The following is a 24,410-nucleotide window of genomic DNA, read 5'->3' as shown; positions in this document are numbered from 1 at the left end:
AAGTTTTACATTGTCAGTGATGCAGAATCTGGTTACGTTTGCAACTGCAAAATTTATACAGGGTTGGCTGGGGGAACAAATAACACGGTTCAGGAACTAATAAATCGGTTGTGTGGTCCTTATTTCAACAAGGGCCACACTATTTATATGGATAGATTCTTTACCAGTGTCCCATTGTTTGATCATTTGTGGAGCAGGAAAACAATGGCAGTTGGCACTGTTCAAAAAAAAAAAAAAAAATAGGAAAAACCTACCGACAATTTTCAAAACAACTAAATTGAGAAAGGGTGAAGTGTTATTCAGACGTAAACAACATTTACTTGCACTCAAGTGGAAAGACACAAGGGATGTTTTGTCTTTCATCAAGACACGAGGCAAAAATGACAAGTGTTCAGGTAAAATGTAAGGGAGGAAACATAAACAAAGAAAAGCCTGATCTAGTATTAGATTACAATAAAAATAAAACTGGAGTGTATCATGGGGATCAGTTCCTTGGTTATTATCCATTCCAGCATAAGCAACTGAAATGGTGGAAAAAAGTATTTTTCCATACCTTTTGTATGGCTATTGTAAATTCCTTCATAATTTACAAGAAAACACGGTCAAATCCAAAGAAAGCACATTTAGAGGGCTTTATGATTGAGTTAGCAAATAAGTTCATGGAAATGGGAGGCACTGACAATCCAGTACCCAGCGTGAGTAATATCACAAATTCTGCTGCGCGACTGACTGGGAGGCACTTTGCTGAAAGGATTCCACCCACCACAGGAAAGCAGTATGCATCTAGGTACTGTAAAGTATGTTCAGATAAAGGGCAAAAGAATAATGGAAAGAGAATTAGGAGGGAAACGCGATGGTTCTGCAGCATTTGTGATATTGGTTTGCTTATGCCAGATTGTTTCAAGGCTTACCACACTAAAGCTAATTACTGCTTGTAAACAATGATACCCATGCCAAATGACCTCGTAGGCTAGACTGTGTATATATCAGTAGTATGTTTTAGTTGATTTGTTTTCAATATTTGCTAAATTTCAAAATATTAACCTGACTAGTATCCATAGCAACATCAGGAAAAAAATTTGTTGCTTGTAAAACATACCATGTTCATAAATATATAAAAAGTAAACAGATGTACTATTATAATAATTAAAACATATTTTTGTGAAGAGGAAAGTCAGGTCTTTCTAATTATTCCAACAGTTTTTACAATCATTGCTTTACCTTACTGTTAAAAAACTTTTAAAAGTGTTAAAAATCGTGTGATTTCTGGAGGATAGCACGTTCAAATATGGCCGTCTCCAATGTGTTAAAAAAAGACAACTCGGATGACTAGTGAATTTTATTTTTTTACTTATTTCAGTTTCAGCTGGTTCCAAATTCATCAAAATTAAACAAACTTTACTTGTCTGAACCAAACAAACATGTCCGTGCTCCTCTGCCTACTGCCATTGACCGTAAGAGGCCAGCTGCTACTTGTTGCTGTGCTGCCAGTTACGTAATGTGGGGGAGGGGAGGGGCAGCATGTCAACTTTATATGAATTGAATAAAATTATCTTGTTATTATTGTTGGTTCTTAAATGCAATGTCAATGCCCTTTGTGTTAAAAATCTCTTTTATTCCATATGAGTGTCTGTTGTGGAATGTTATTACCACCACATTCTTCCTTTCTTTTCTTTTTCCAAAGTTGCTCTGTCTTTACTTACTAACTTGCTCTTTATTTTGTATACATATTTCTTCGAATATCCATTTCTATTCGCGATCTCATATATTGTATTAATTTCTTTTTTGAAAGCTTGCCTTCTTTTGCTGTCCTGGATGGTTGTAGTCCTTCCTAATAATAGTACTAAAAAACCTGGTACTCTAATTCCCACCGAGCTCGATAGCTGCAGTCGCTTAAGTGCGGCCAGTATCCAGTATTCGGGAGATAGTAGGTTCGAACCCCACTGTTGGCAGCTCTGAAAATGGTTTTCCATGGTTTCCCATTTTTCACACCAGGTAAATGCTGGGGCTGTACCTTAATTAAAGCCACGGCCGCTTCCTTCCCACTCCCAGCCCTTCCCTGTCCCATCGTCGCCATAAGACCTATCTGTGTCGGCGTGATGTAAAGCAACTAGCTAAAAATAAAACTCTAATTCCCAACTATTTTTTGTTATTTTGATGTCTAAATAGTTCAGTGATCCTCCATCCTCTGACTCCATTGTAAATTTGATATCTTTGTCTATTTCATTCACCCTTCTTAATACTTCTGCTGGACCTATTTCTTGTTCATCTCCAATAATGAAAACGTCCTCCATGTATCTCACCCATTTGATTAATCCTGTAATTTTCTCAATTATCTTATTGATTCCAAATAGTCTGTGTAAATATTCGCCGGAATGCCTGACGCCATGGAACCCACAGCCAACCCCTTCTGTTTGTATATTTTTTAAATTAAATCCGAAATAATTGTTTTCTAATGTGTATGCTAACAACTTGATAAATTCTTCAATCTTTATTTTACTTAACCCGCTATGTTCTGTTAAATTCCTTCTAGCAATATTTATCGTTTTAGAGATGGGGATGTTAGAGTACGTCTTCAGTATTGAGACTATGAATTGTAATTTTCCTTCATTTTAATATTCCTTGTTCTGTTACAAAAATCGCTTTGATTATTGACTTTTGCCTCCGTTGTGAATTTAAAATGCTTCCTTAACCCTTTCCCACCCACATTTTCACTCCGCTTATCCCCAAGTTTCAGCCTATTATTTAGGAAAAATTGAAGAAGAGCTCATTGTTTCAGAAAAAGTTAAATATAATAAAAACTATTGTTCACAATGTATTCATATTTTCAATAATATTAGAAAACATACCATCACATCCATTTCGCTATTCATAGAGTCATAAGGTTGTTGGTTCAAACCTTCACCCCCACTGCTGGTGATACTCAACACAGATTTTACCGGAATGTGTTTGTTTGAATGCTGCATTGATATATATGCAATTGGCTATGTCACTAAATAGTTTGTCTCCTTCTAACATGTGTAAAAATTAATCATTCAGAGTAACGAAACGAAATGTTTGTGTTACCTGAAATGCTGCGGCATCACCATCAGGTCCAATTTCTCCATATCCGTTTTCATTTATATTGCTATTATCACAAATTATCTTTGTTGTTATGTTATTCACTCACTAAGTCCTCTACCCCTCTACTCACCTCTACCCGTACTCAATGATTCTGTGTCACTTTCGTCGCCTATGTTCAGCTCGGTTTCAATATCTGCAGTATTCAATCCCGCCATGTTTACGAACGAAGCAGCTGATCCATGTTCTTGGAAGTTCAAGACTTTATAAGCTATAAACTTCACTTTTTGTTCCGTATTGAAGTGCAATTATAAGAATAAATTAAGTTTGTTCCAACACACAAGTTTCTGACGGTTACCGGCGGATTCATGCATCACCCTGTGCGCATGCGCCGGTTTGGGATTGATCAGCGGCTGGTCCCGAACTTGATCTTGACACTTCCTGGACAGCAGTCCGACGTGTAAACAAAAGTTTGGTGCGTATTTAGTATTACCTTGCCCTGTTTAGTTGTTTGTAGATTCGTGCAAAAAAAAAAAAAGGGGGTAAATTACTGAAATACTGATGAAATTCAGTATATATAGAACACGGTATAACAAGTATTTTAAAAATGAATAAAGTATGATATACACACACATGGTTTATATTTGTTTTAATTAGTTAGGGAGGGATATCTGCCTCCAAGCCTTAAGCCTGTATTTCACTGTTAAGGAACTATGATTTAAGTAACTTGGATCAAACAAATTTTATAATCTTTGATAAAAAGAACTTGGTTAAAACATAAATGTTTATAAATATCTAAATATTTTTGATTAAGGAAATACAGCGAGATAGTGAATGATATTAAAGGAGATTATGGTTGAGGATGTAAGGAAGAAAATAAACGTTTTCTTCTCCCAATACTTGGCAGAAAATACTGTGTAAGGGAACTGCCAATATTGTCACATTTTTATTAGGCATAGTAAATCTCAAACTACAAACGTAAAAATTAATTTACAAGCTGCTTTAAGTCGCACCAGTACGAATAGGTCATGGTGACGATGGGATAGGAAAGGGCTAGGAGTGGGAAGGAAGCAACCGTGGCCGTAATTGAGGTACAGCCCCAGCATTTGCCTGATGTAAAAATGGGAAAAGCACAGAGAACCATCTTTATGGCTGCCGACAGTGGGGTTCAAACCCACTATCTCCTGAATGCAAGCTAACAGCTGCGTGCCCAACTTGCTCGGCATAAAAATAAATACACTTTCACGTTCTTTATTATTTATCATCATAGTTCACTGTTTTCAAAGGTCATTGTCACAACCTTCGGTTCATAGTGTCACGGGTTCAATTCCTGGCCAGGCCCCACTAGGGTGAGAGGAAAGCAGTGGAACAAGTGGTAAGTAGGTTTCCGTTTTGATGTACCAGGATTACCTACAAGTTTTAAATTATTAATTAACTTTTATGTGGCCATGACCCTGTCATTTTCTACCATTAGAAAAAACAACTACTAGAATAATCACTACTGAGTTTGGACAGTGAAATCAGAATGACACGATTAGAAAGAACCTCGAGAATTCCACTAGCAACAATAAAACTTGACGCAAACAATTTTCTTGCTTCCTTGGCGCTGCCAAATGCATATCCAACTCATCTTCACTGGATAAAGATTCAACGAAATCCCCATACCTTTCCATTTTATTGCTTATTTATTAATTACTTACTCATTATTACTAATTTATTAATTTTTTACTTATTTATTATTTCTACTCCTCAATTCACAAGTACCTTAACAGAATTCATTAATAGATTTAGAACTAATTATTACTGCTTAGAGGTTATGGCAATGTTAACAAAACACATGTGAGGAGAAGAACAAGGAGCAGAACAGGAGTGGAAATGCACATGGTCTGTCCAGTGAATTTCCTCTCTCGCGCATGTATTCCATTGCACGTGTCCGTACGACCGGTTCATGCCACAGGCCGCGGACGAGTTCTGGCAATCGGTAACTGCAGTTTGAAGTGTGTTGGAACGCCAAATTTGAGTACGTGCATCAGTCCGGGATTGGTTTTGTGTTGGAACGCTTTCTCTCAACTGTGCATCCGTCAGACGATCAGGGACTTCGTGTTGGAACGAACCTTTTGACAAGAGGTCCACATTTTCAATACAATATATCAAGTAAATGATATTACATCAGTCTTGGGACTAGTTTCAGCCACTTAGTGGCCATCTTCAGCCAAATAAAAATTAAACAAAGTATGTGCTAACTAAAACGTATGTATGAATGACGAATTATACAAAATTTTTGAGAAGCAGGACTCATCTGACACCTCCATATAGTACAAAATGGAATCATACACTTGTCTCTGTACAATAATTGACTCCTCATGCATGTTTTGTACCAAAATTGATTTATTTATAGTAAAGCCACTCTCCACTGCAGCATTTCCATGAGACAGTATAAGCCAAAGCTTTATTATTTGCCAAAGTTGTCATGGACAAGAAGATCATAACCATAAATTTTGTTATTATATGTAATTTAATGTTATAACTATTCCTGCAACATTGTCTTTGTTATACATATGTTTTACATATCACATACTCTTTTTAATTTTTATTTGGCTGAAGGTGGCTACTAAGTGGCTGAAACTAGTCTGAAAACTTACGTAATATCATTTACTTGATAAATTGTATTGAAAATATTTTGAACAGTTTTACAACGTGCAAAATACCTCAGTACAAGAAGAAATCGAAGAAGCAGATTTAGTGCAGATGGAAGATAAGGAAAACGAGGCAAGGCAGTTGGAATTGACGAGATCACCATAGAAATGATAATAGCAGTAGGAGCAGTTGGTCTACAGTGGTTGTATAGACTCTTCAGTGTGATATGGAGAGAAAAGAATGTTCCAAAAAAGTGGGCAAAAGGGGTCATTATACCAATTTTCAAGAAAGGAGACAGGAAGCAATGTGAAAATTACAGAGGAGTGACACTGATATCACATACAGCTAAGATCCTTGAAAGAATCTCGGATAAACAAATAAGAGGCAGAGTAGAGGGAAAATTGACAGAACACCAGTATAGATTCAGAAAAGGCAGGTCCACATTTGACCCAATATTTACATTGCATCAAATGATGGAAAGGTGTTGGGAATATGGAAAGGACATGGTAGTAACGTTTCTAGATACTGAAAAGGTATATGACAATGTCCCAAGGAATTTGGTATGGAAAACATTGACAGAGGCACAGATTGGGAATGAAACAATGCATATGGTAATAGCACTGTATCAAAATTGCAAAAGCTGTTTTAGAATCAAAGTTGGTCAAACTCAATAGTTCAGAGTTGAGACAGGGAAGTGTATTGTCTCCCTTACTCTTCATTAGCATCATGGATAGAATTCTACATAGTATCAAGGAGAAGATGATGGGCAAGCAAATAAAGTTTGTGCTCTTTGCTGATGACATAGTTTGGGGAGATAATGAAGAGGAAGTACAGAGATAAATTGATTTATGGAATGAAGAGATAGGAAATTTTGGAATGAAAATTAGTACTGCAAAAAGCAAGACTTTGATCATGATGAGAGGTAACAGAAAATCCAGGAAATTAACCTCTTGAAGTAGTGAAAGTTTTTAATATTTGGGCAGCGTGATGTCACAAGATGGAAATTTGGATGGAGAAATTGATTTAAGAATACTGCTGTCTGCAAGTTTCTACCGGTGTGTGAGGGACATTTTATGGAACAAAGATGTGCTAATGAAGTGCAAGAAGGTTTTATACTCGTCCTGTTATAAACCTATACTGACCTATGCTTTAGCAGCCTGGATGTTGACTAAGCGGAACCAAAGTATGATAAAAGCAGCTGAAATGGGGTTCTTGAGGAGCATACAGGGAAAGACAAGATGAGATAGAATACAAAATGAGGAAATTAGGAGAAGCATGGGAGTGTGTAAACTTCAAAAAGAGATTGATATAGCAAAGCTAAAATGGTTTGGACACATGATGAGAATGCCAGGAGAGAGAATACCAACGAGAACATTATGGATACAGAAACTGCAAAGAAGCCCAGGCGACGGCCTAGAACGGGATGGAGGAGTTCTGTTGTGGACTGTATTGCAAATAGAGGAGTCGATAGCAATAGAGTACTAGAAGAGGAATGGTGGAAAGAACGAGTAAGGTGGAGGGCTTTGATACACTACCCTGCCGGGCTGAGTGGCTCAGACGGTTAAGGCGCTGGCCTTCTAACCCCAACTTGGCAGGTTCGATCCTGGCTCAGTCCGGTGGTATTTGAAGGTGCTCAAATATGACAGCCCCGTGTCGGTAGATTTACTGGCATGTAAAAGAACTCCCGCGGGACTAAATTCCGGCACCTCGGCGTCTCCGAAGACCTTAAAAAGTAGTTAGTGGGACGTAAAGCAAATAACATTATTATTATTATTATTATTATTATTATTATTATTATTATTATTATTATTATTATTATTATTATTATTATTATTATTATTAGTACACTACCCTACCCAGAGAGAATCTGGAAAAGGGAAATGGATGAGGAAGAATATTTTATTGAAAATTCTTATAGTTCAAGACTTTACAAAGGAAATTTAATATGTCCTATTCAATGCATAAAGTGAAAACCATCAATATGGAATGATTCTAATATCTTGTAATGAAGTTCAAGGCAGATTTTTATTTCCTAAGCCTTGTAGATTATATTGCGTGTTCATAAATGCCTTATAAACACTTCAGTGCCAAAAAAAATGCAAAACTATCGCATAGATCGCAGGCGTGTACAGATAATGCAGCTGGGCGCCAAGGAGCGGAAGGCAAAATGAATAATCGAGTGTTTTCGGGTGCTAAGGGCGGGAAAGAGTTAAGAATGCGTGTATAAATTTGGCCAAATCGTACGTCAGGCTATTTCTATAGTTTACTAACAGTCTTAGGGGAATTTCTTGCTTATGAATTGTGGGCAATGCCCGCATAGTGGGCATTCCCGGGTTCATATTTATTAACCGGGCGAGTTGGCCGTGTGGTTAGGGACTCACGGCTGTGAGTTTGCATCCGGGAGTGGGTTTGAATCCCACTGTCGGCAGCCCTGAAGATGGTTTTCCTTGGTTCCCCATTTTCACACCAGGCAAATGCTGGGGCTGTACGTTAATTTTTTTTTTTTTTTTTTTGCTAGGGGCTTTACGTCGCACCGACACAGATAGGTCTTATGGCGACGATGGGATGGGAAAGGTTTAGAAGTTGGAAGGAAGCGGCCGTGGCCTTAATTAAGGTACAGCCCCAGCATTTGCCTGGTGTGAAAATGGGAAACCACGGAAAACCATCTTCAGGGCTGCCGATAGTGGGATTCGAACCTACTATCTCCCGGATGCAAGCTCACAGCCGCGCGCCTCTACGCGCACGGCCAACTCGCCCGGTGTACGTTAATTAAGGCCACGGCTGCTTCCTTCCAACTCCTAGGCCTTTCCTATCCCATCGTTGCCATAAGACCTATCCGTGTTGGTGCGACGTAAAGCCACTAGCAAAAAAATATATAGCATGTTTATTAGACTATTCGCGTCCTTGGAGTCTAAAACAAATCCCACTTTTTTCAACATATTTTTAAAATTATTTTGAACTATGTTCATATGATCTTTCTTAGTTAAAGTGAACTTGCCATTCTTTAGAAATTCCTCTGTTTTATCAATGGGTTCTTGTTTATTCATTAGAACAAGCGTATTACCCATATCCACTTTGGTTACTGAAATGTTGTTGCTTTCAATTTTCCCTTTCAATCCTTTAATTTTCTTATTTATTATGTTCGCTTCTTTATCTTCGTACTCTTATTATCTTAGGCAATATTTTTCCCCACTTCATGGCTTGTCGCTTCTTGTTCCTCAAATTCCACTATGAATATGACCCGTTCTATTTCTGCTATTATCTTCACTATTTCCCTCTTAATATTACAAATTTTCATCCAACTATGCTTAGGCCCTTTTGTGCTGAGAGTTGTTGTGTGTCAGGTAATTCATATTGATCACAAACTGCAACCTATGAATCCTTTGAGCGAGGAAAAGTGATCAATTGATGAGGTAAATTGAATTTTATCTTTAAAAATTAAAATTGTACATGTTTTGGGCTATGGCAGCATTAAAACAAGATGTGTTTATTGAAATGCTGAACAGTGTGTGGCGGCTCTGGCCGTACCAAGCTGTAAAAGTATATTTTTATCCCAACAAGGTATTTTTACATTGCTGAGATAAGTGTATTTGTGCTTTGATATAGTTATTGTGTAAAATTAGCATGCTTTTGTTTTTTGTTTCAGATTAGGCCTATGCATTAGCATACCTGCCAACTTTTACGGTTGGGCGGTGTCATTTTACGACTTCGCGAACAAAAATTGGAATCTTTAACGTTCGATAATCACTCCACTTCCGTACAATCGTTTGCATGGGTCGATGGCAAGTCCACGATAGTCGATAACTCATTCTTTGATATGATTGGTATTTTTAACCGCGTGATGTTTGAGTTGTTATTGGAATTAAATTTCAAGCCGAGATAACAGTTCTTCCATGTGAACTGTGAATCTTAGGTGTCGACAGGCTCCGTTCCACAAATTATTTGTTCCGCTCCATTCGCAGGTTGTGATTTAACCTATATTCTTTGACCACGTGAGTTGTTCTTTGTTCACGAATTTGGCATTCTTTGAATATTTTGGCCTTTTAAGGTTATGGGATATGTTAATGAAGTGTTTGAGTTTTTCTGTTATAACTTTGTGCTTCGCAGTTTCCTGTATTTGTTGATCACTTTTCCTCGCTCAAAGGATTCATAGGTTGCAGTTTGTGATCAATATGAATTACCTGACACACAACAACTCTCAGCACAAAAGGGCCTAAGCATAGTTGGATGAAAATTTGTAATATTAAGAGGGAAATAGTGAAGATAATAGCAGAAATAGAACGGGTCATATTCATAGTGGAATTTGAGGAAGCTAAAAAGGCCACAGCTATGACTTTAAAGTCGAAATAGCTTGTGATTTGCAGTGTGTATTATTTCTTGCCTTTTGATACGTGAAACAAGTTTTATTGTGTATTATAAATTTACTCGTTCGGGACAAATATTTTAAGTTCCCTATGGGAATCAACATCTACATCATTTATTGTGTAAAGCCTTTTTCAATTATCGCATATCTGCTTAATTTATCAAGGAAGTCCTGTTATGTGTGCTCAAAACTAATATTCACCACGCCTACTGTTGTTTAACATGGATTTCTTCTTGATTGTTATGTTCATCTACAAATCATTGGCCTGTGATGTAAGTAGATATGACTTCATTAAAGTATTCTGTTTAAAGCATGAATTATTATTGTACTTCGTAGCACAGTAGTATTATTATTTTCGTCAAGCCGGGGTATGTCGAGAATCGTTCGATTTTTTGACGCACGTTAGTTTTACTGATAGCCCTTTCCAAAAGTTGGCAGGTATGCATTAGATAAGATAGCAAGAAAAACAACTTTCAGCTATCAGTGGCTGGATTCAGCCTTTAATCCAGAGTTTGTAGATTGGCTCAGTGATGTACCTGACAATAAATTTGAAGCCTACTGCAATGTGTCCAGAAGCCAGGCAATTCATTCACATAGAACTGGACCAAAACACACTCAGCTTCAGAATATTAAATCACCGGGCGAGTTGGCCGTGCGGTTAGGGGTCGCAGCTGTGAGCTTGCATCCGGGAGATAGTGGGTTCGAACCCCACTGTCGGCAGCCTTGAATATGGTTTTCTATTTTTACACCAGGCAAATGCTGGGGCTGTACCTCAATTAAGGCCATGGCCGCTTCCTTCCCATTCCTAGACCTTTCCTATCCCATCGTCGCCATAAGACCTATCTGTGTCGGTGCAGCCTAAAGCAAAAAAAAAATTAAATCAAGACAGCCATCATTGTCATAATTTCTTGTCAAACCTAGCGCTAGTTCAACAGAAACAAGTGTAGACATTGGACATGTATCTCTTGATAATGCCACTGTTAAACTGTGTGTTATTTCAGCAGAAACAGTAGATTGAGGCAGGGATAGAAATTGGACCAGTACACTGTGCTACTTCTTATTTTAATAAAGATGAAGTAGCCAAAGCAGGAATGTTACGAGCGTTAAAAGTTGTTGCTAATTAATACAAGAGTAGTTCATGTGCAGGTATATGTGATACATTTAAACTTATGTTCCCAGATGGTGCAATTACATCGAAATTCACCTTTGGTGAAAGTAAGTGTTCCTGCATGATTAATCATGGTATTGCACCACATTTCAGTGAGTTATTAACAAACAATTTGAAAACTTGTGAGGACTATGTAATTTCTTTTGATGAGTCTCTCAATAAGGCAACTCAACAAGGACAAATGGATCTCATTGTCAGATTTTTTTAATATCAACACTCATATAGTAGTTTCTAGATATTGGAACAGTGTTTTTCTGGGTCGTGCTACTGCCCAAGATCTGCTGCAAAAATTTAATCATGGACTGCATCCTCGTCAAAGAAAAATCTTGTTGCAGGTCTCAATGGATGGGCCTAATGTGAACTTGAGCTTTCTCAGGAAGCTTGAAGTGGAAATGGAGACAGAAAATCGTGATGGGAAAAAGTGTGGTTTGCATGTCATCAACGGTGCTGTTAAAACAGATTTAATGGTTGTAACTTGGGAGCTTATCTCATTCCTGCGTAACATGTATTATTTATTCAAAGACTCACCAGCTCGCCGGGCCCAGTTCTCTGCAGTGACTGGTAGTACAGTATTCCCACTGAAGTATTGTACAGTACAATGGCTTGAAAATGTTCATTGTCTGGAATGAGCCTTAGAAGTATTTCACCGTATCAAAGCATATGTTGCAAATGATAAGATGCCAGAAAGTAAATCCTGTAATACGTAATATTAAAGAACAAATCCAAGACCCTTTAATAAAATGCAAACAAGCATTTTTCAAAACTATTTCTTTGGAATGTGAGCCTTTTCTCAGGCAGTTTCAAAGTAACAAACTGCTTGCTCCATTTTTGTATTCCCATCTGGATGAACTATTTAGAAGTTTGATGAATTGCTTTGTCAAGCATAGTAAAATGGCAAATGCCATTGATATTAGGAGTGTAATTTTGCTTGATCTACAGGACCCAGTAAACTTGAGGTAGGTAAAGTTGATGTTGGATTTCGTACGAAAAAGGTACTTAAAGAACTAAAATTGTCAGAGAGAAATTCTTGGTTTTAAACACGAATGTCAGAAAATATAGGTGGCAGTTATGACAAAACTGTTGGATAAGAGTCTTTTATATAGATTAGTGAAAGATCTAATGAGTTTGAATCCACATATATCAGCAACCAAGTCTTGGTCAGACCCGAATGGAATATGTCTTGGAATTGTTGGATGAAGCTAACAGAATAACTGAAAAGGTGGCCAATAGGGCTAAAGCACAGTACATTTCTGTGTTGTGAATCAAAGGAAGCTTTGGAAACTAAATTCAAATAATATATCTCAATATCTGATGATAGTACGGGTTTAGACATTTTCTTTGCTGACATTTTAGCAGAAAACAGTAATAAAGCTTTGTCTTATACTGTCTCATGGAAATGCTGCAGTGGAGAGAGGCTTTTCTATAAATAAATCAATTTTGGTAGAAAACATGCATGAGGAGTCAATTATTGCACAAAGACAAGTGTATGATTCCATTTTGTACTATATGGAGGTGTCAGATGCATACCAATTAATCATAGAATGTTGTTATCGGTGAGATATGCTCATAAGAAATCTCAGGTTTACTTGGAGAAGACACGCCTGAAGGTCAAAGAAGAGGACAGAAAAAAAAGCTGAGAAACAAAGAATAAGTGATTAAATAATAAAGTTGCAAGCCGGAAAAAAAAAGTTAAATGAATGCAGTCACGAGAATGTGAAGCCAGAATGGAAGATAAAATATGCCTACTTGAAACCAGAAAAAAATTGTGTAATTGTGGATTCTTGTTCCTTCAATTAATTGGATCTTATAGTCGATACGGATATGAAATGGATAGTATGTAACACCAACATTGTATGTTCGTTAGTAATTTTAATAGTAATATTTTCATTATTCATGTATAAATAAAATGTATTAACATTTAATATTATCTAGCAGATCATTATTAAATTGTATATACTGTTCAAAATGTTGTATTTCCTATTTGAGTAATAAATATTGTGTACAGGTGTGTGTTGGACAACTAATGGGGGTGGAGGAGGCTGTTGAAAATTGCACAAATGCCAAATTTTTGTCAGGCAAATACAATATTTTGGTCAGGGAAATTAGTTTGACTTTCTGGCTGGGAACCCTGTAATAATAATTTCCAGAACTTTTAAGTAACTCCATGGCACTACAGCCCCGAAGAGCCTTGGCGTACCAAGCGACCGCTGTTCAGCCCGAAGGCCTGCAGATTACGAGGAGTCGCGGTCAGCACGACGAGTCCTCTCGGCCATTATTCTTGGCTTTCTAGACTGGGATTTCCAGAACTCTGGAGTTTACAAACTTAAGTGTTCCCAATGTGGTGCCAGCTACATAAGCCAGACTGGAAGAAATTTTACTATCCAGAATCATGAACATCTCGCTGCCAAGAAATACTCTACTGTAGATTATCTGCCATGAGCACCTACATGATAGGCTTAACCATTCCTTCTCTTCTTTGCGTCAAGATCTTGCTATTCTACGCATAGAAAACAAAGGCATTCTTTTAAATATTATTTACAAAAACTTTTTAGTCATTTAAATAGAAGATATTACCCAGTTGGAAATCTTAACACAATTTCTGAAAATTTAACATTCTTTTCGATGAATTATTCAAAATTTTTGAGAAGCAGGACATTGTAATGACTTTTTTTTTTTTCTGTCCCATGAAAAACCCTATATTAAACTGTTACAGCGAAAACATTGTTGCTGGTACTTCTGTTATTACAAGTGTTTTAGAGTGAGTTTTTTTTTTTTAGTTATCAGTACCAGTATTTATGCGCTTCAGCAATTACAGTATATTGAATTCAGTCAATAATCTCCGGTATTATTTTTTCATTACGTGTAATAGCGAGCTCTCTTGTCAATATTCGAAGGCGATGTTGGACTCTTTTTAGTTATATCCATCAACTGGTGTATTGTAAACAAAACTCAGAAAGGAAGAGAACCTATTTTCTTAATAAATGCATAAATAATATGGCCAACAGCAGTTGTTAACTCATTAGAAATAAAAGATGAGGTAAAGAATCTCTTAATTTCCAGAATTCTCGAAGTCATGTACCAAGAAGCACGTGACACAACGGGTTCTTAAGAAAAATGGAACTGTGAAGGTGAAAAGTTAGAAAGGGTGGACTTGAGATGTTTCTTCTTGTAGCTGATTCTGACCTTTGTTCCAGTCTGATTTTAGAGCATCTTTCTGTGCTGGAGAATATTTTGCTTACTTCAACATGAACGAATACGACTGGGTTCACAATCTCTTTGCCGTTACTACTGAGGACTCGAAACACATTACAAGAGGCAGAAGAGCTGATTGAACTTTTAAAGATCAAATTTAGAGAAAAAACCCTACTTCACTTCTGGATTTTTGTGAAAAGAGAGTTTCCATTATCATCAGAGCATGCCACATCTGTACTACTTCATTTCAACAACATATCTGTGCAAACAGGGATTTTTGGCACTGACCAACATCAAAATTAAGAAACGTGAATGACTTCTTTCTGTAGAACAAGAATTGCGAGTGTGTTTGTCTGCTATTCCTCCATACATTGAACAACTTTGTAAAAGTAAACAAGCCCATGTTTCACACTAAATTGCGACACTAGTGTAATATTATTGACATAGCACTCTCAATTTTATATTTTGTATTGCAAGTATTTTCAGTTCTGTAAAATTAATAAATAACACTACTGAATTAACACACAAGCACATTTTTGTGTGTTCACACTTACCCAAATACGTAAATTTTCTTGCAACACACTACTGTGCCAAGGCTCGCCCTTTGAGAATCCCTTCTCTGGAGTGGTACTGTTACAGTTTTTAAGAATGAAATTGAACATACATGTTCCCCTGGTATCTGAATTAGAAAAATAACTAATGAGTAAGCCATAGCAAGACCAACTACAATTACATCAGACTGCAACTCAGAAAAAACATGGCGGACATCGGTGGGCGACATGAGAGGTTGAGGGGAAGATTATGCATGTTTATTCCGAGTCACCTAAAGAAAACTTCATAAGTCGAATGTCATGAAATGCAACTCAACTCAAAAAATAAATAATTATACTTCAAAAGTAACATTATCAAGTAATTCTGTTGTAACTCGGATTGTAATTCAGTGGGAAAATAATGACAGGAGAATTATTTTATTAACGCAGGTTAAAACCGACACATGCTATAAACATATTTCACAAATGAAACTCCGGCCAACAAATAAGATAAATAGATGTCAACAAATAACATTATTAACCTAACATGAAATACTATGCAACATTATCATTAACTAGACAATTATGAAAACATGCAAACAAATTTCTCGAACAAAATATCAACTCTCTGAAATCCACCTGAATTGTTAAGTAGGTACAGTGATATTTGTATGATACATTCGACCATCTAAAGCACTAAACACTTCAAAAATCACCGGAATTGATGGCACATCATCCTCTTGTAATATACAAGAAAACGAACGTAATCCTCATTTTCACTCACGAGGAATGGGGTTAGATTTAGTTAACGCAGTTGTAAATACTAAAAATTATTAATTACATCATTCTTGTACCACCGTTTAAAATTATTTTCGTCTCTCAACCATAACTCTTGGTCACGATTTTCCGAATATTTCCATGACTGATTTATTTTTCTTTGTAGTAAGGTACGTTGGCTGATAGGGGAAAATGCTAGGATGGGCATCATTAGGTAACTTCAGAAGTTTGCGTGGCAGCTGAACTGGATTAACACCTTCTATGGGTATATTTTCCCTAACAATAAATTTATCAAAATGAGTAATGCACACAACACTATTAGGCCTATAATTTGTTTGAAGATTTCCCTATGAATGTACTTAAGCCATGTTTGCCGTAATACTGGATTTTATGGAAATCTGAACACTGAAGCTTGTGCACTACCCCTATAATTGGACTTACATTCAAGCACACAGCCACATTAAACTGTAAAAAGAATTCACAGGTAACTGAAAAGATAAAGAAAATACTTTCAGATAAGAACATGAAAACAAACAATAACCTAATCACGGGCATTGTTCTAATAAACAAACAGCTTATTATTGCACTGAAGGAGACTCTATAGCCTTTTAATAACATTAATAAATATAATTTACGATTAATAATATTAAAATTTTCTGTAAATATTTGGTAGAAACACGACTTAACTCAAATCAAAACAAACTCATGCTAGAACTCCAATTGCCGCCATTATAGACAGTTTCGATAGGTCGGTTAAGGTTTGAGCTATTGTAGTTGGTCTTGGCCATAGTAAGGAAACCATCCACGAACAGTTTGAACAGACCGATTGCCTTTTCATACCGATTTTAATGTGGGTGGGGTTTTTTTCCCCTGACTTTTACAAAAGATGGAGCAAGTAAATTTTTCACCATTATGAATTCTCACTATACCAGACTTCTACTGTATATACAGTATGTGTATATATATATATATATATATATTAAAAGCTGCTTCAAGAGACATAATATTCAGTTATGTCCTCAAGATATTAAAGATAAAAATTTCATTGTTCCGTATTGAAAGTATTAACGTTAAAATTGAATAATTGAAAAAGAGGTTCAACCTATTCAATACATAAGAGAAAGAAATGTAGTGATTACATTCTTATTTAATATTAATTACAATTGGGACCGGTTTCGACCATAGTCCAGGTCATCGTCAACCGATCAAAACATAAAAAACATGAAAAACAATGCATATGAAAAAGAAAAAGATTAAGTGAACTCTGGATCGGTATAAGAGGCAATATAAAATGATTATGGGGGTAGAAACGGTGAGTCACTTAAAAGAAAGCAGTGCGTAATTTTATGAATGGTGGTACGGCACATGCAATGATAGGTAAAGTCTCACAATGTTTATGAACAGCGGAGAACGGTCAAATGGGTCAGTTTTTACACACAGTCAGGCACAAAGTCACAAAACTATCGAACAACATATGAAGATCTATCAATATATTGAAGTCGAAGACTAATAGATTTATAGAAGCAAACTGCCAGTTCCCGGTGATCAGTGCGGCACACTCAAGGTCATGCGCTGTAGTCTCGAACGCCAAAGTAGAATGGAGAATATCCTGAAGATCCAGTATTTGCCTCGGTTGCAGGAAATTATATATAAACTTTATTGCGCACAAGTTGTGCAGTATTAGGATAATTAATCAATACAGAGTTCTATGATTGATTTCACACGATTTTTACACGACAGTACGTGATATCTGTCACAATGTTTATCACAGAGTTCACATATGCACATCGAGTCCGGGTCGTGGTATGTCTTCGACCTACAGATTTTGTGATGGTAGCCATGGACTGCCATGGAATTTACAAAATGTCTCAGCTCCTGGTTTGTGCCGGTCCATGCTCTGTTGCAGGAAATTAAGTACATATATATAGATACATACAACACAATTAAGTATAATTGAATGAGTAATTGTGTTACTGCTGAATTCTTGGAAAACAGTCGACTTGAAAAAACAATTGTAAAGAGAAAAAAATATAGTAAAGAGCGCAATATCGGAAAAACAAATGAAAACATATATGCACAGTGCGCTATTTTTAAAATGAAAAAATTCAGGTCATGATTGAAGTAGTCGAAGTCGGCGCAAGACAAGGGTTAAAATTTGAATGAGAACCGAAATGAAGGTGGTGGGGGTTTTTTTTTTGGCCTCTTATACCGATCCAGAGTTCACTTAATCTTTTTCTTTTTCATATGCATTGTTTTTCATGTTTTTTATGCTTTGATCGGCTGACGATGACCTGGACTATGGTCGAAACCGGTCCCAATTCTAATTACTATTAAATAAGAATGTAATCACTACATTTCTTTCTCTTATGTATTGAATAGGTTGAACCTCTTTTTCAATTATTCAATTTTAACTCAAGATATTAATCGAATATTCTATCTTTGGAGTGTGTTTCTCTTCTGTTTTAACATGTCTTATGACAAAGATAGTGTTTCATTTCTACATTGTGTTCACACCCATATACACAGTCATATTTAGATGGTGGTGGACTATGACAATTTTTAAAATCTAATTTTTATGCAAGAAAGTGTACTTTTTATATGCACATTTTTTATCATTGGAATTTACATAGAAAATTTGATGTAGCTGAAGATATCACGGGTAAGGACAAAACATGTCCTACAAACAAAATATGATTGTGTGTATTTTTAGTTATTTGATAAATCATAATTTGTACTGAAAAGGTGGAATTAATACATCTCTAAAAGAATGATCAGATAGAGTACAGTCGTATTGCACCTAATCGATAGTCGATGTTTATCATCAACTGCAAGTTGTTGTTGTACTCACAAAGACGCACACACAAAATGCTGTCAGTTGTGTACCTGTTTTTATTTACAAATAATATACACATTAATGAACCACCATTTTGAACAAAACTGCTATGGCGAAGAAGAAAAAAGACGATGACGACTACTACTACACTAGCATGTCAACCAAAATCACAACATGAGTTCACATGACTAACGACTTTCGCTAGCAACTCTCACTAACAACTCAACTTCATCTCACAAGACTGCCTCTTTATATACATTGCCTGTCCAGGCTTCTAGAAACATGTTTTCTTGTAATTTCTAGTCCCTCCAATAACTTATTTACAAATGAATCGAATGTTCTGTAACACTCTAGTGACAAAGATACCTTGTTCTGGACTATTACCCTGTGTTGCACAACATTGCATTGGATTTATACATCACAGTTACAGGTAATAATAAATTATATACTATTAATTATGTGTTCTTACATTAAATAAATTCTTACTAATATACTTAGAGCAGACGTGTCGTGACGTAACCTCATGTGCTTTTTTCACATGACACAAATAATAAATGATACGACCACGATTCATACCAAATAAATTCCGTACATAACTACGTAAATAATAATAATAGACGTAAACGACTTCATAACCACACCTCACAAGTCATAATAACACCACCTACTAATCGAGCCCGATATTTCTGCTATTTACCCATCTTTAGAGAATTGTTTCCAAGTTATACTAGTCCATTACACTTGCATCAAAGTCAATGGCAGTGTTGCAAAGTATTCCATCTTTCAAAACGTCAACTAGGTTTTTTCATCAAAATTTTATTCATAGTCTTTCAAAACTGTATTATTTTGCAAAAGAATTAATTTCACATTATTTTGTGCTTCTGATTTCAGTAAATGTTATGAATTGGTAATCAATCAGTGAGTTTCCACCTGTTTGATACGATATATTTGCTTTAAGCAAATTCATTATTGATATGGGAAATGGAGCTGATTTCTTGCAAAATCAATCAGTGACCAGAAATATGTCAACTGGTTCCTTTCTAGTGGATTATGTGAATAAATATCTTGTGAAAAATCATGTTCCCTAGCTGTAAGCCTGGTAAAAATTTTGTACAAAGTACTACCAGCTGGAACAAGGTTTCTTCATTAAATATTACTTCTCTATTATGCAATGTGTCCTGCCTTATGATAGAGGCTGCCTCCCACTATAGGCATTAGTTTCTTTCAGAATTACCTGTTTTACATTTATGTGGGGTCAACTGGGCACCGAAGCTCAGTTTAAGCCTTGGTTCGGAGTTTAAAGACCAGATGCTCTTCTTGTCACCACTTGCTAGTCCATTTGACAAACCTACCCTAAGTTATCATGACGCAAGTGTGATAACAGAAGTGTGATAACAGATATAACTTAAAAACAATATTTTCTCACCCATGGGTAACTAATGCAAATATTGAGCTCAAATAATAATAATTATTATTATTTTATGATTATTGTTTTATGTTTAGCTGTGAAGTGTATATCCATTTATTATTATTATTATTATTATTATTATTATTATTATTATTATTATTATTATTATTATTATTTACGTAGTTGAATGATCGTATTGTGTGTGAGGTTATGTCATGAAAGAATTATTATTATTATTATTATTATTATTATTATTATTATTATTATTATTTACGTAGTTGATTGCTCATATTGTGTGTGAGGTTGTCATGAAACATGTGTTGCACATAAACATTGATATCAGTTCCGTTAATGCAAATACCTGTGAATTAATATTATAATTTATTCTTACCTGTATATATAAACTGTAATCCATAATTGTGAAACACACTGTAACTTCCAGAATGGTATAGGCATGAGAACAGTTGAGAATATTCTATACATTATAATCTGTTTATTATGCACCCTCGAGTTTTTGAGATGATATATTTTTGTAAGGTAACTTTCTAGACGCCTGGCCAGGCACATATATAAGGAGACAATCTTGACGGTGAAGTTAGTCATTGACAGAGAGTTTTTGAAGTTAGTTATTTAGTAGAGTTATGGTGTAGCAAGTATATATCCCGGGCTGACATACAATATTTGTAGTCTCCATATTGAAATACACAGTCGTCTGTTTTCAACTGTGTTTCAAAGTTGTTGGTTGTAACCTCCATATTGAAGTGTTGGCAGTTGTTTTTAATAACGGTGGCTTTGTTGATAGTTTCGAAGTGAAGTGTTTTGATACTATGATTAAGGTTATGTGTGTGTTAATTTGTGAATATATGTGAATAAAATTAATTGTTCCAACTGACAGTATCTTGTGTGCATCTGTGTGGATGCGTTAATCAGGACTCAAACCTGAGACACTCTGGTTGGAAGCTGACTGGCTAGATCACTTTGCAAGTGTGCCCCTTATTTCATTATTGGAATTTGAAGCCAGAAAATGCTGTGCAATTTATTTGTTTTTTAATATCAAATTAGGATAGTTTCTTGTGAGATAATTTGCAAGCTATCATTTCAATAAAATATGATTCTCTCTTCTTTTCAGACATCCAGTAAAAAGCGAAAAAGTAGTCGATATAAGGGAGAGCGGAGTAAGCGCAGACGCTCTCTTCCCCATGTGGAGGGAAGTCCTCTCCGAAGAAGAAGTTCTCCTCCTGCTTCGTGCTCCGATGAAAGCTCAACTTCATCTGTTGCATCTGGTGTTGGGGCCACTAAACTTACCCTATCTGAGCGTTTTGGAAAAATGGCTCAGTGGTCAGTGGATCGGCGAGATTTGGATGGTGTAAAAAATATGAGAATTACTAAAGATTCAGACAGTTCAGATTTGAAGGTTGTCATTGAAGGGGGTGATAGATATCATACCCTAAGCCCCATGCCTGTTAATGATCGCCGTGTAGGGCTAGGTTACTATCCAGAGTCACAGCATCCTGCTCCAATTGGATTGGATGCATGGGATGACGTTAGAGTCCGTTACAAATATTACAAAGACAGGGGGTACCTTCGAGACTTAACATTAGATGATTATATGAAGTGGGAAGAATGGTGGTACAAATACCAAGAGTGGTTAGAAGCAGAGAGGTATTATGAACATTGGGCTGCAATCAGAGCAGAACAAACTCGAAGTTCAAGGAAGCGACGAAGAAATTAATACCGTATAAATTTCTCTTGTGCATCTCACTTCTCCAGATTGTTGTTATAGATTCTAGAATAATCTGTTATTCTGTATATCATGTACATAGGATAACCTTTTTTTTTTTTTTTTTTTTTTTTTTTCCTTTTCCTTTTTTTAATTGTACAAATCAGAGTTGTGCTGTTTCAGTTTGTCATTAGTTTGGTTTATAATGTTCACCAATCTTTATACATGAGTATAACATCATGATCATGGAGGTTTTAGTTTCGTTTTTGGAATTTGAATGAATATGCTATATCTGTTGAACATTAACATTAATTTATTGTAAATCTTTTATGTTGTATTTTAGATATTGAAAGAAAATATAGGAAAGATTCAACTTTTGATGAAAATTATTATTTAAGTTACAAATGAAGGGTGTGTGGGAGTTAGAGGAATAGAAAGATCATCTAATAAAAGAAGTTATTTGAACTCCTGCCCAATCAAAATATGGATGTGTGACTGTGACAAAAAAAATTCATATTCGTTTTAAAAATAAGTTGTCCCTGCACATAATGATTATGTAGAAATCTTGCTTAACCTGAGTCTTTTTTGATATCTAATGCAACTGAATGTTACTCAAATGGGTTATAATTATAGAAACAGATTTATGTTGTGGATTGAATGTATTACTATATCGTGCCATGCTATTGTGTTCTTTGTTTTATTTATAATTTATATATTTTAAGATTGTGAAAAAGTCAAATTGGCAGCTAAAGCACCCTTTACGGGTGAAGAACTTTTTTGCGCTTCTTAATCATTTCTTGATTGAGATATGCTCTTTAACCAAAGTTTCTTACATGGTTTCATATTTTTAGTATGTTTAAGTGGCTTTCTTATATTAGTCTTCTTTTGTATACATATGAAGCTTTTATAATCTACTTCAGGGGCCTGAGGTATATTGATTTGTGGGGAGGTATTCATCTCTAGTGCAAACGTCACTAATTTTGATTAACACTATTCAAAAGTGAATTGTATCCAGTACATAATCTTAAGTCTTTGCAGTAGGAGAAATTAACTTGTTCTCATCATTGTAGGAATTCATTTTATAGAGATTAAAATGGTTCTCTTGTGAGCACATTAAGGTTGCCAATTATGGGTTTTAGTTTGTTCTAGAATATTTTTAATCACCTTTGTTTCATGACCAGAACTTAGATGTATAAAACTTTCTGATGAACATTTTAAATGATAGGAATATTAAGATGTGAAAAATAATGTTGAGGCGCAGCATGATGGGAAGACTGAAAAGCAGTGGTGTATCAGTGACCCAAGGTACAGTATTTATGACTGTCCATCTATATTTTGTTTTCTTAAGCATATTCCTGAATATCATCTAGGTAGCCTTGAGATTTTTCACTCTTACAAGTTACAGTCCATGACATTATGCAGACATTGGTAGTAATTATAAGTTTAATCTTACCTTTCATTTAAAACTACCTAACAACCACACTGAACTTGACTTTCCATGACATATTAATGTAGACAACAATCGTAATTAATATCACAAATGAGTGACATGGATGATTTAATGGTAACATTGGGCTACTATACAGTGATATTAAGTTGTCAGTTGCTTTAAGGCTTGTTTAGTGGACATTTGTGAACAAAAAGTTAGATAAGACGAACTCTAAATATATTTATTTTATAAACGTTGTCAGAGTTCTGACCTCGTTAAGGAAATTGTCAGTAATCCTAAGATGCAGACATATCGAGAATATTGTCTGGAAAGGGGTTCTCTAACATGCAGTAAATTTACCGACTGAAATTTCTCACATTTAAGCATTCTTAAATGCCTGCTAAGTACAACCACCTTGAACACAGATGGCAAAAAGCTAACCGACTTAGGTTATAAGCCAGTCATGATTTCTGATAATATGCAATAGACCTGTATGAGCTGTTATTAACCTCAAGGGATTATTTACGAAGGTGATAAATCGTAGGTAAGGGGAATATTCTGTCTTTCTTAGAATTTTTCTCAGTTACATTTTCTTTTCCTTATGTGAGTTTGTTTCATGTAACTCTATAATGTATTACGTATGCCCCAAGGCAGTAGCTGTCTATGAGGTTTCTTGTCATTCCAAACATGTTGATGTGATAATCATTTTAAAATGTTGCCATCAATGCGTTCACAGCCCGTACTTATAGACATGATACTATATAGGCTTTTGGGCTTATGCTGTGTTAAGAAAATAAGGTGAAGTTCTTAACATTTCGCAGAGAACTGTGCTCAGAAGAAATCTCGACTGACCACGAGAAAGGCTTCTTAAACAATGACACTTTGAATTTGGACGTTATAATAGAAGTGGAAATGGTATGTTAATTCGCCACCAGATGGCCTCCAGGACGTATCACAACGCTAGCGTTCGAAGCGGAAGCTGACCGAACCATCACAATCAGACGAAGCGGTTCACATAACGTGTTGGCGTAACATATGACATAGACAGGTGTATGATATAGACATAAGCCTGTAATGAAACATCTGGTGACAAGGAACGTACGAATTTGGAAAACACAGAGATGAAATAACAATAGTGAAGGCACAGGCAAGGGAACTACTTACGTAAATTCTTAATGGCTGGCAACCAAGTATTATGTTTTTAATTGACCTGTCTCAGTCTCAACCTTGGCTTTGACAATATGAAAGTGACTGAGGTATGTGTGATGCTAGTAATACCATTCCTTATGCAGC

At 35.8% G+C, this 24,410-nt stretch overlaps 1 protein-coding gene across 4 annotated transcripts in view; it reads left to right on the top strand.

Annotated features, from left to right (window-relative positions):
- Positions 1 to 22,074, top strand: part of LOC136856876 (serine/arginine repetitive matrix protein 2) — a 120,009-nt gene extending 97,935 nt beyond the window's left edge. For all 4 annotated transcript variants that reach the window (XM_067135090.2, XM_067135091.2, XM_067135093.2 and 1 more), the window contains one exon: positions 21,098 to 22,074. In XM_067135090.2, the coding sequence (XP_066991191.1) occupies positions 21,098 to 21,700 (603 nt within the window). In that variant the 3' untranslated portion in view covers positions 21,701 to 22,074. The remainder of the gene's footprint in view (positions 1 to 21,097) is intronic.
- Positions 22,075 to 24,410: the final 2,336 nt, after the last annotated feature.

The sequence above is a fragment of the Anabrus simplex genome, chromosome 1 (genome assembly GCF_040414725.1).
Source record: "Anabrus simplex isolate iqAnaSimp1 chromosome 1, ASM4041472v1, whole genome shotgun sequence".
Classification (NCBI taxonomy): Eukaryota; Metazoa; Arthropoda; class Insecta; order Orthoptera; family Tettigoniidae; genus Anabrus; species Anabrus simplex.
This window is presented reverse-complemented; position numbering and strand designations above follow the sequence as displayed.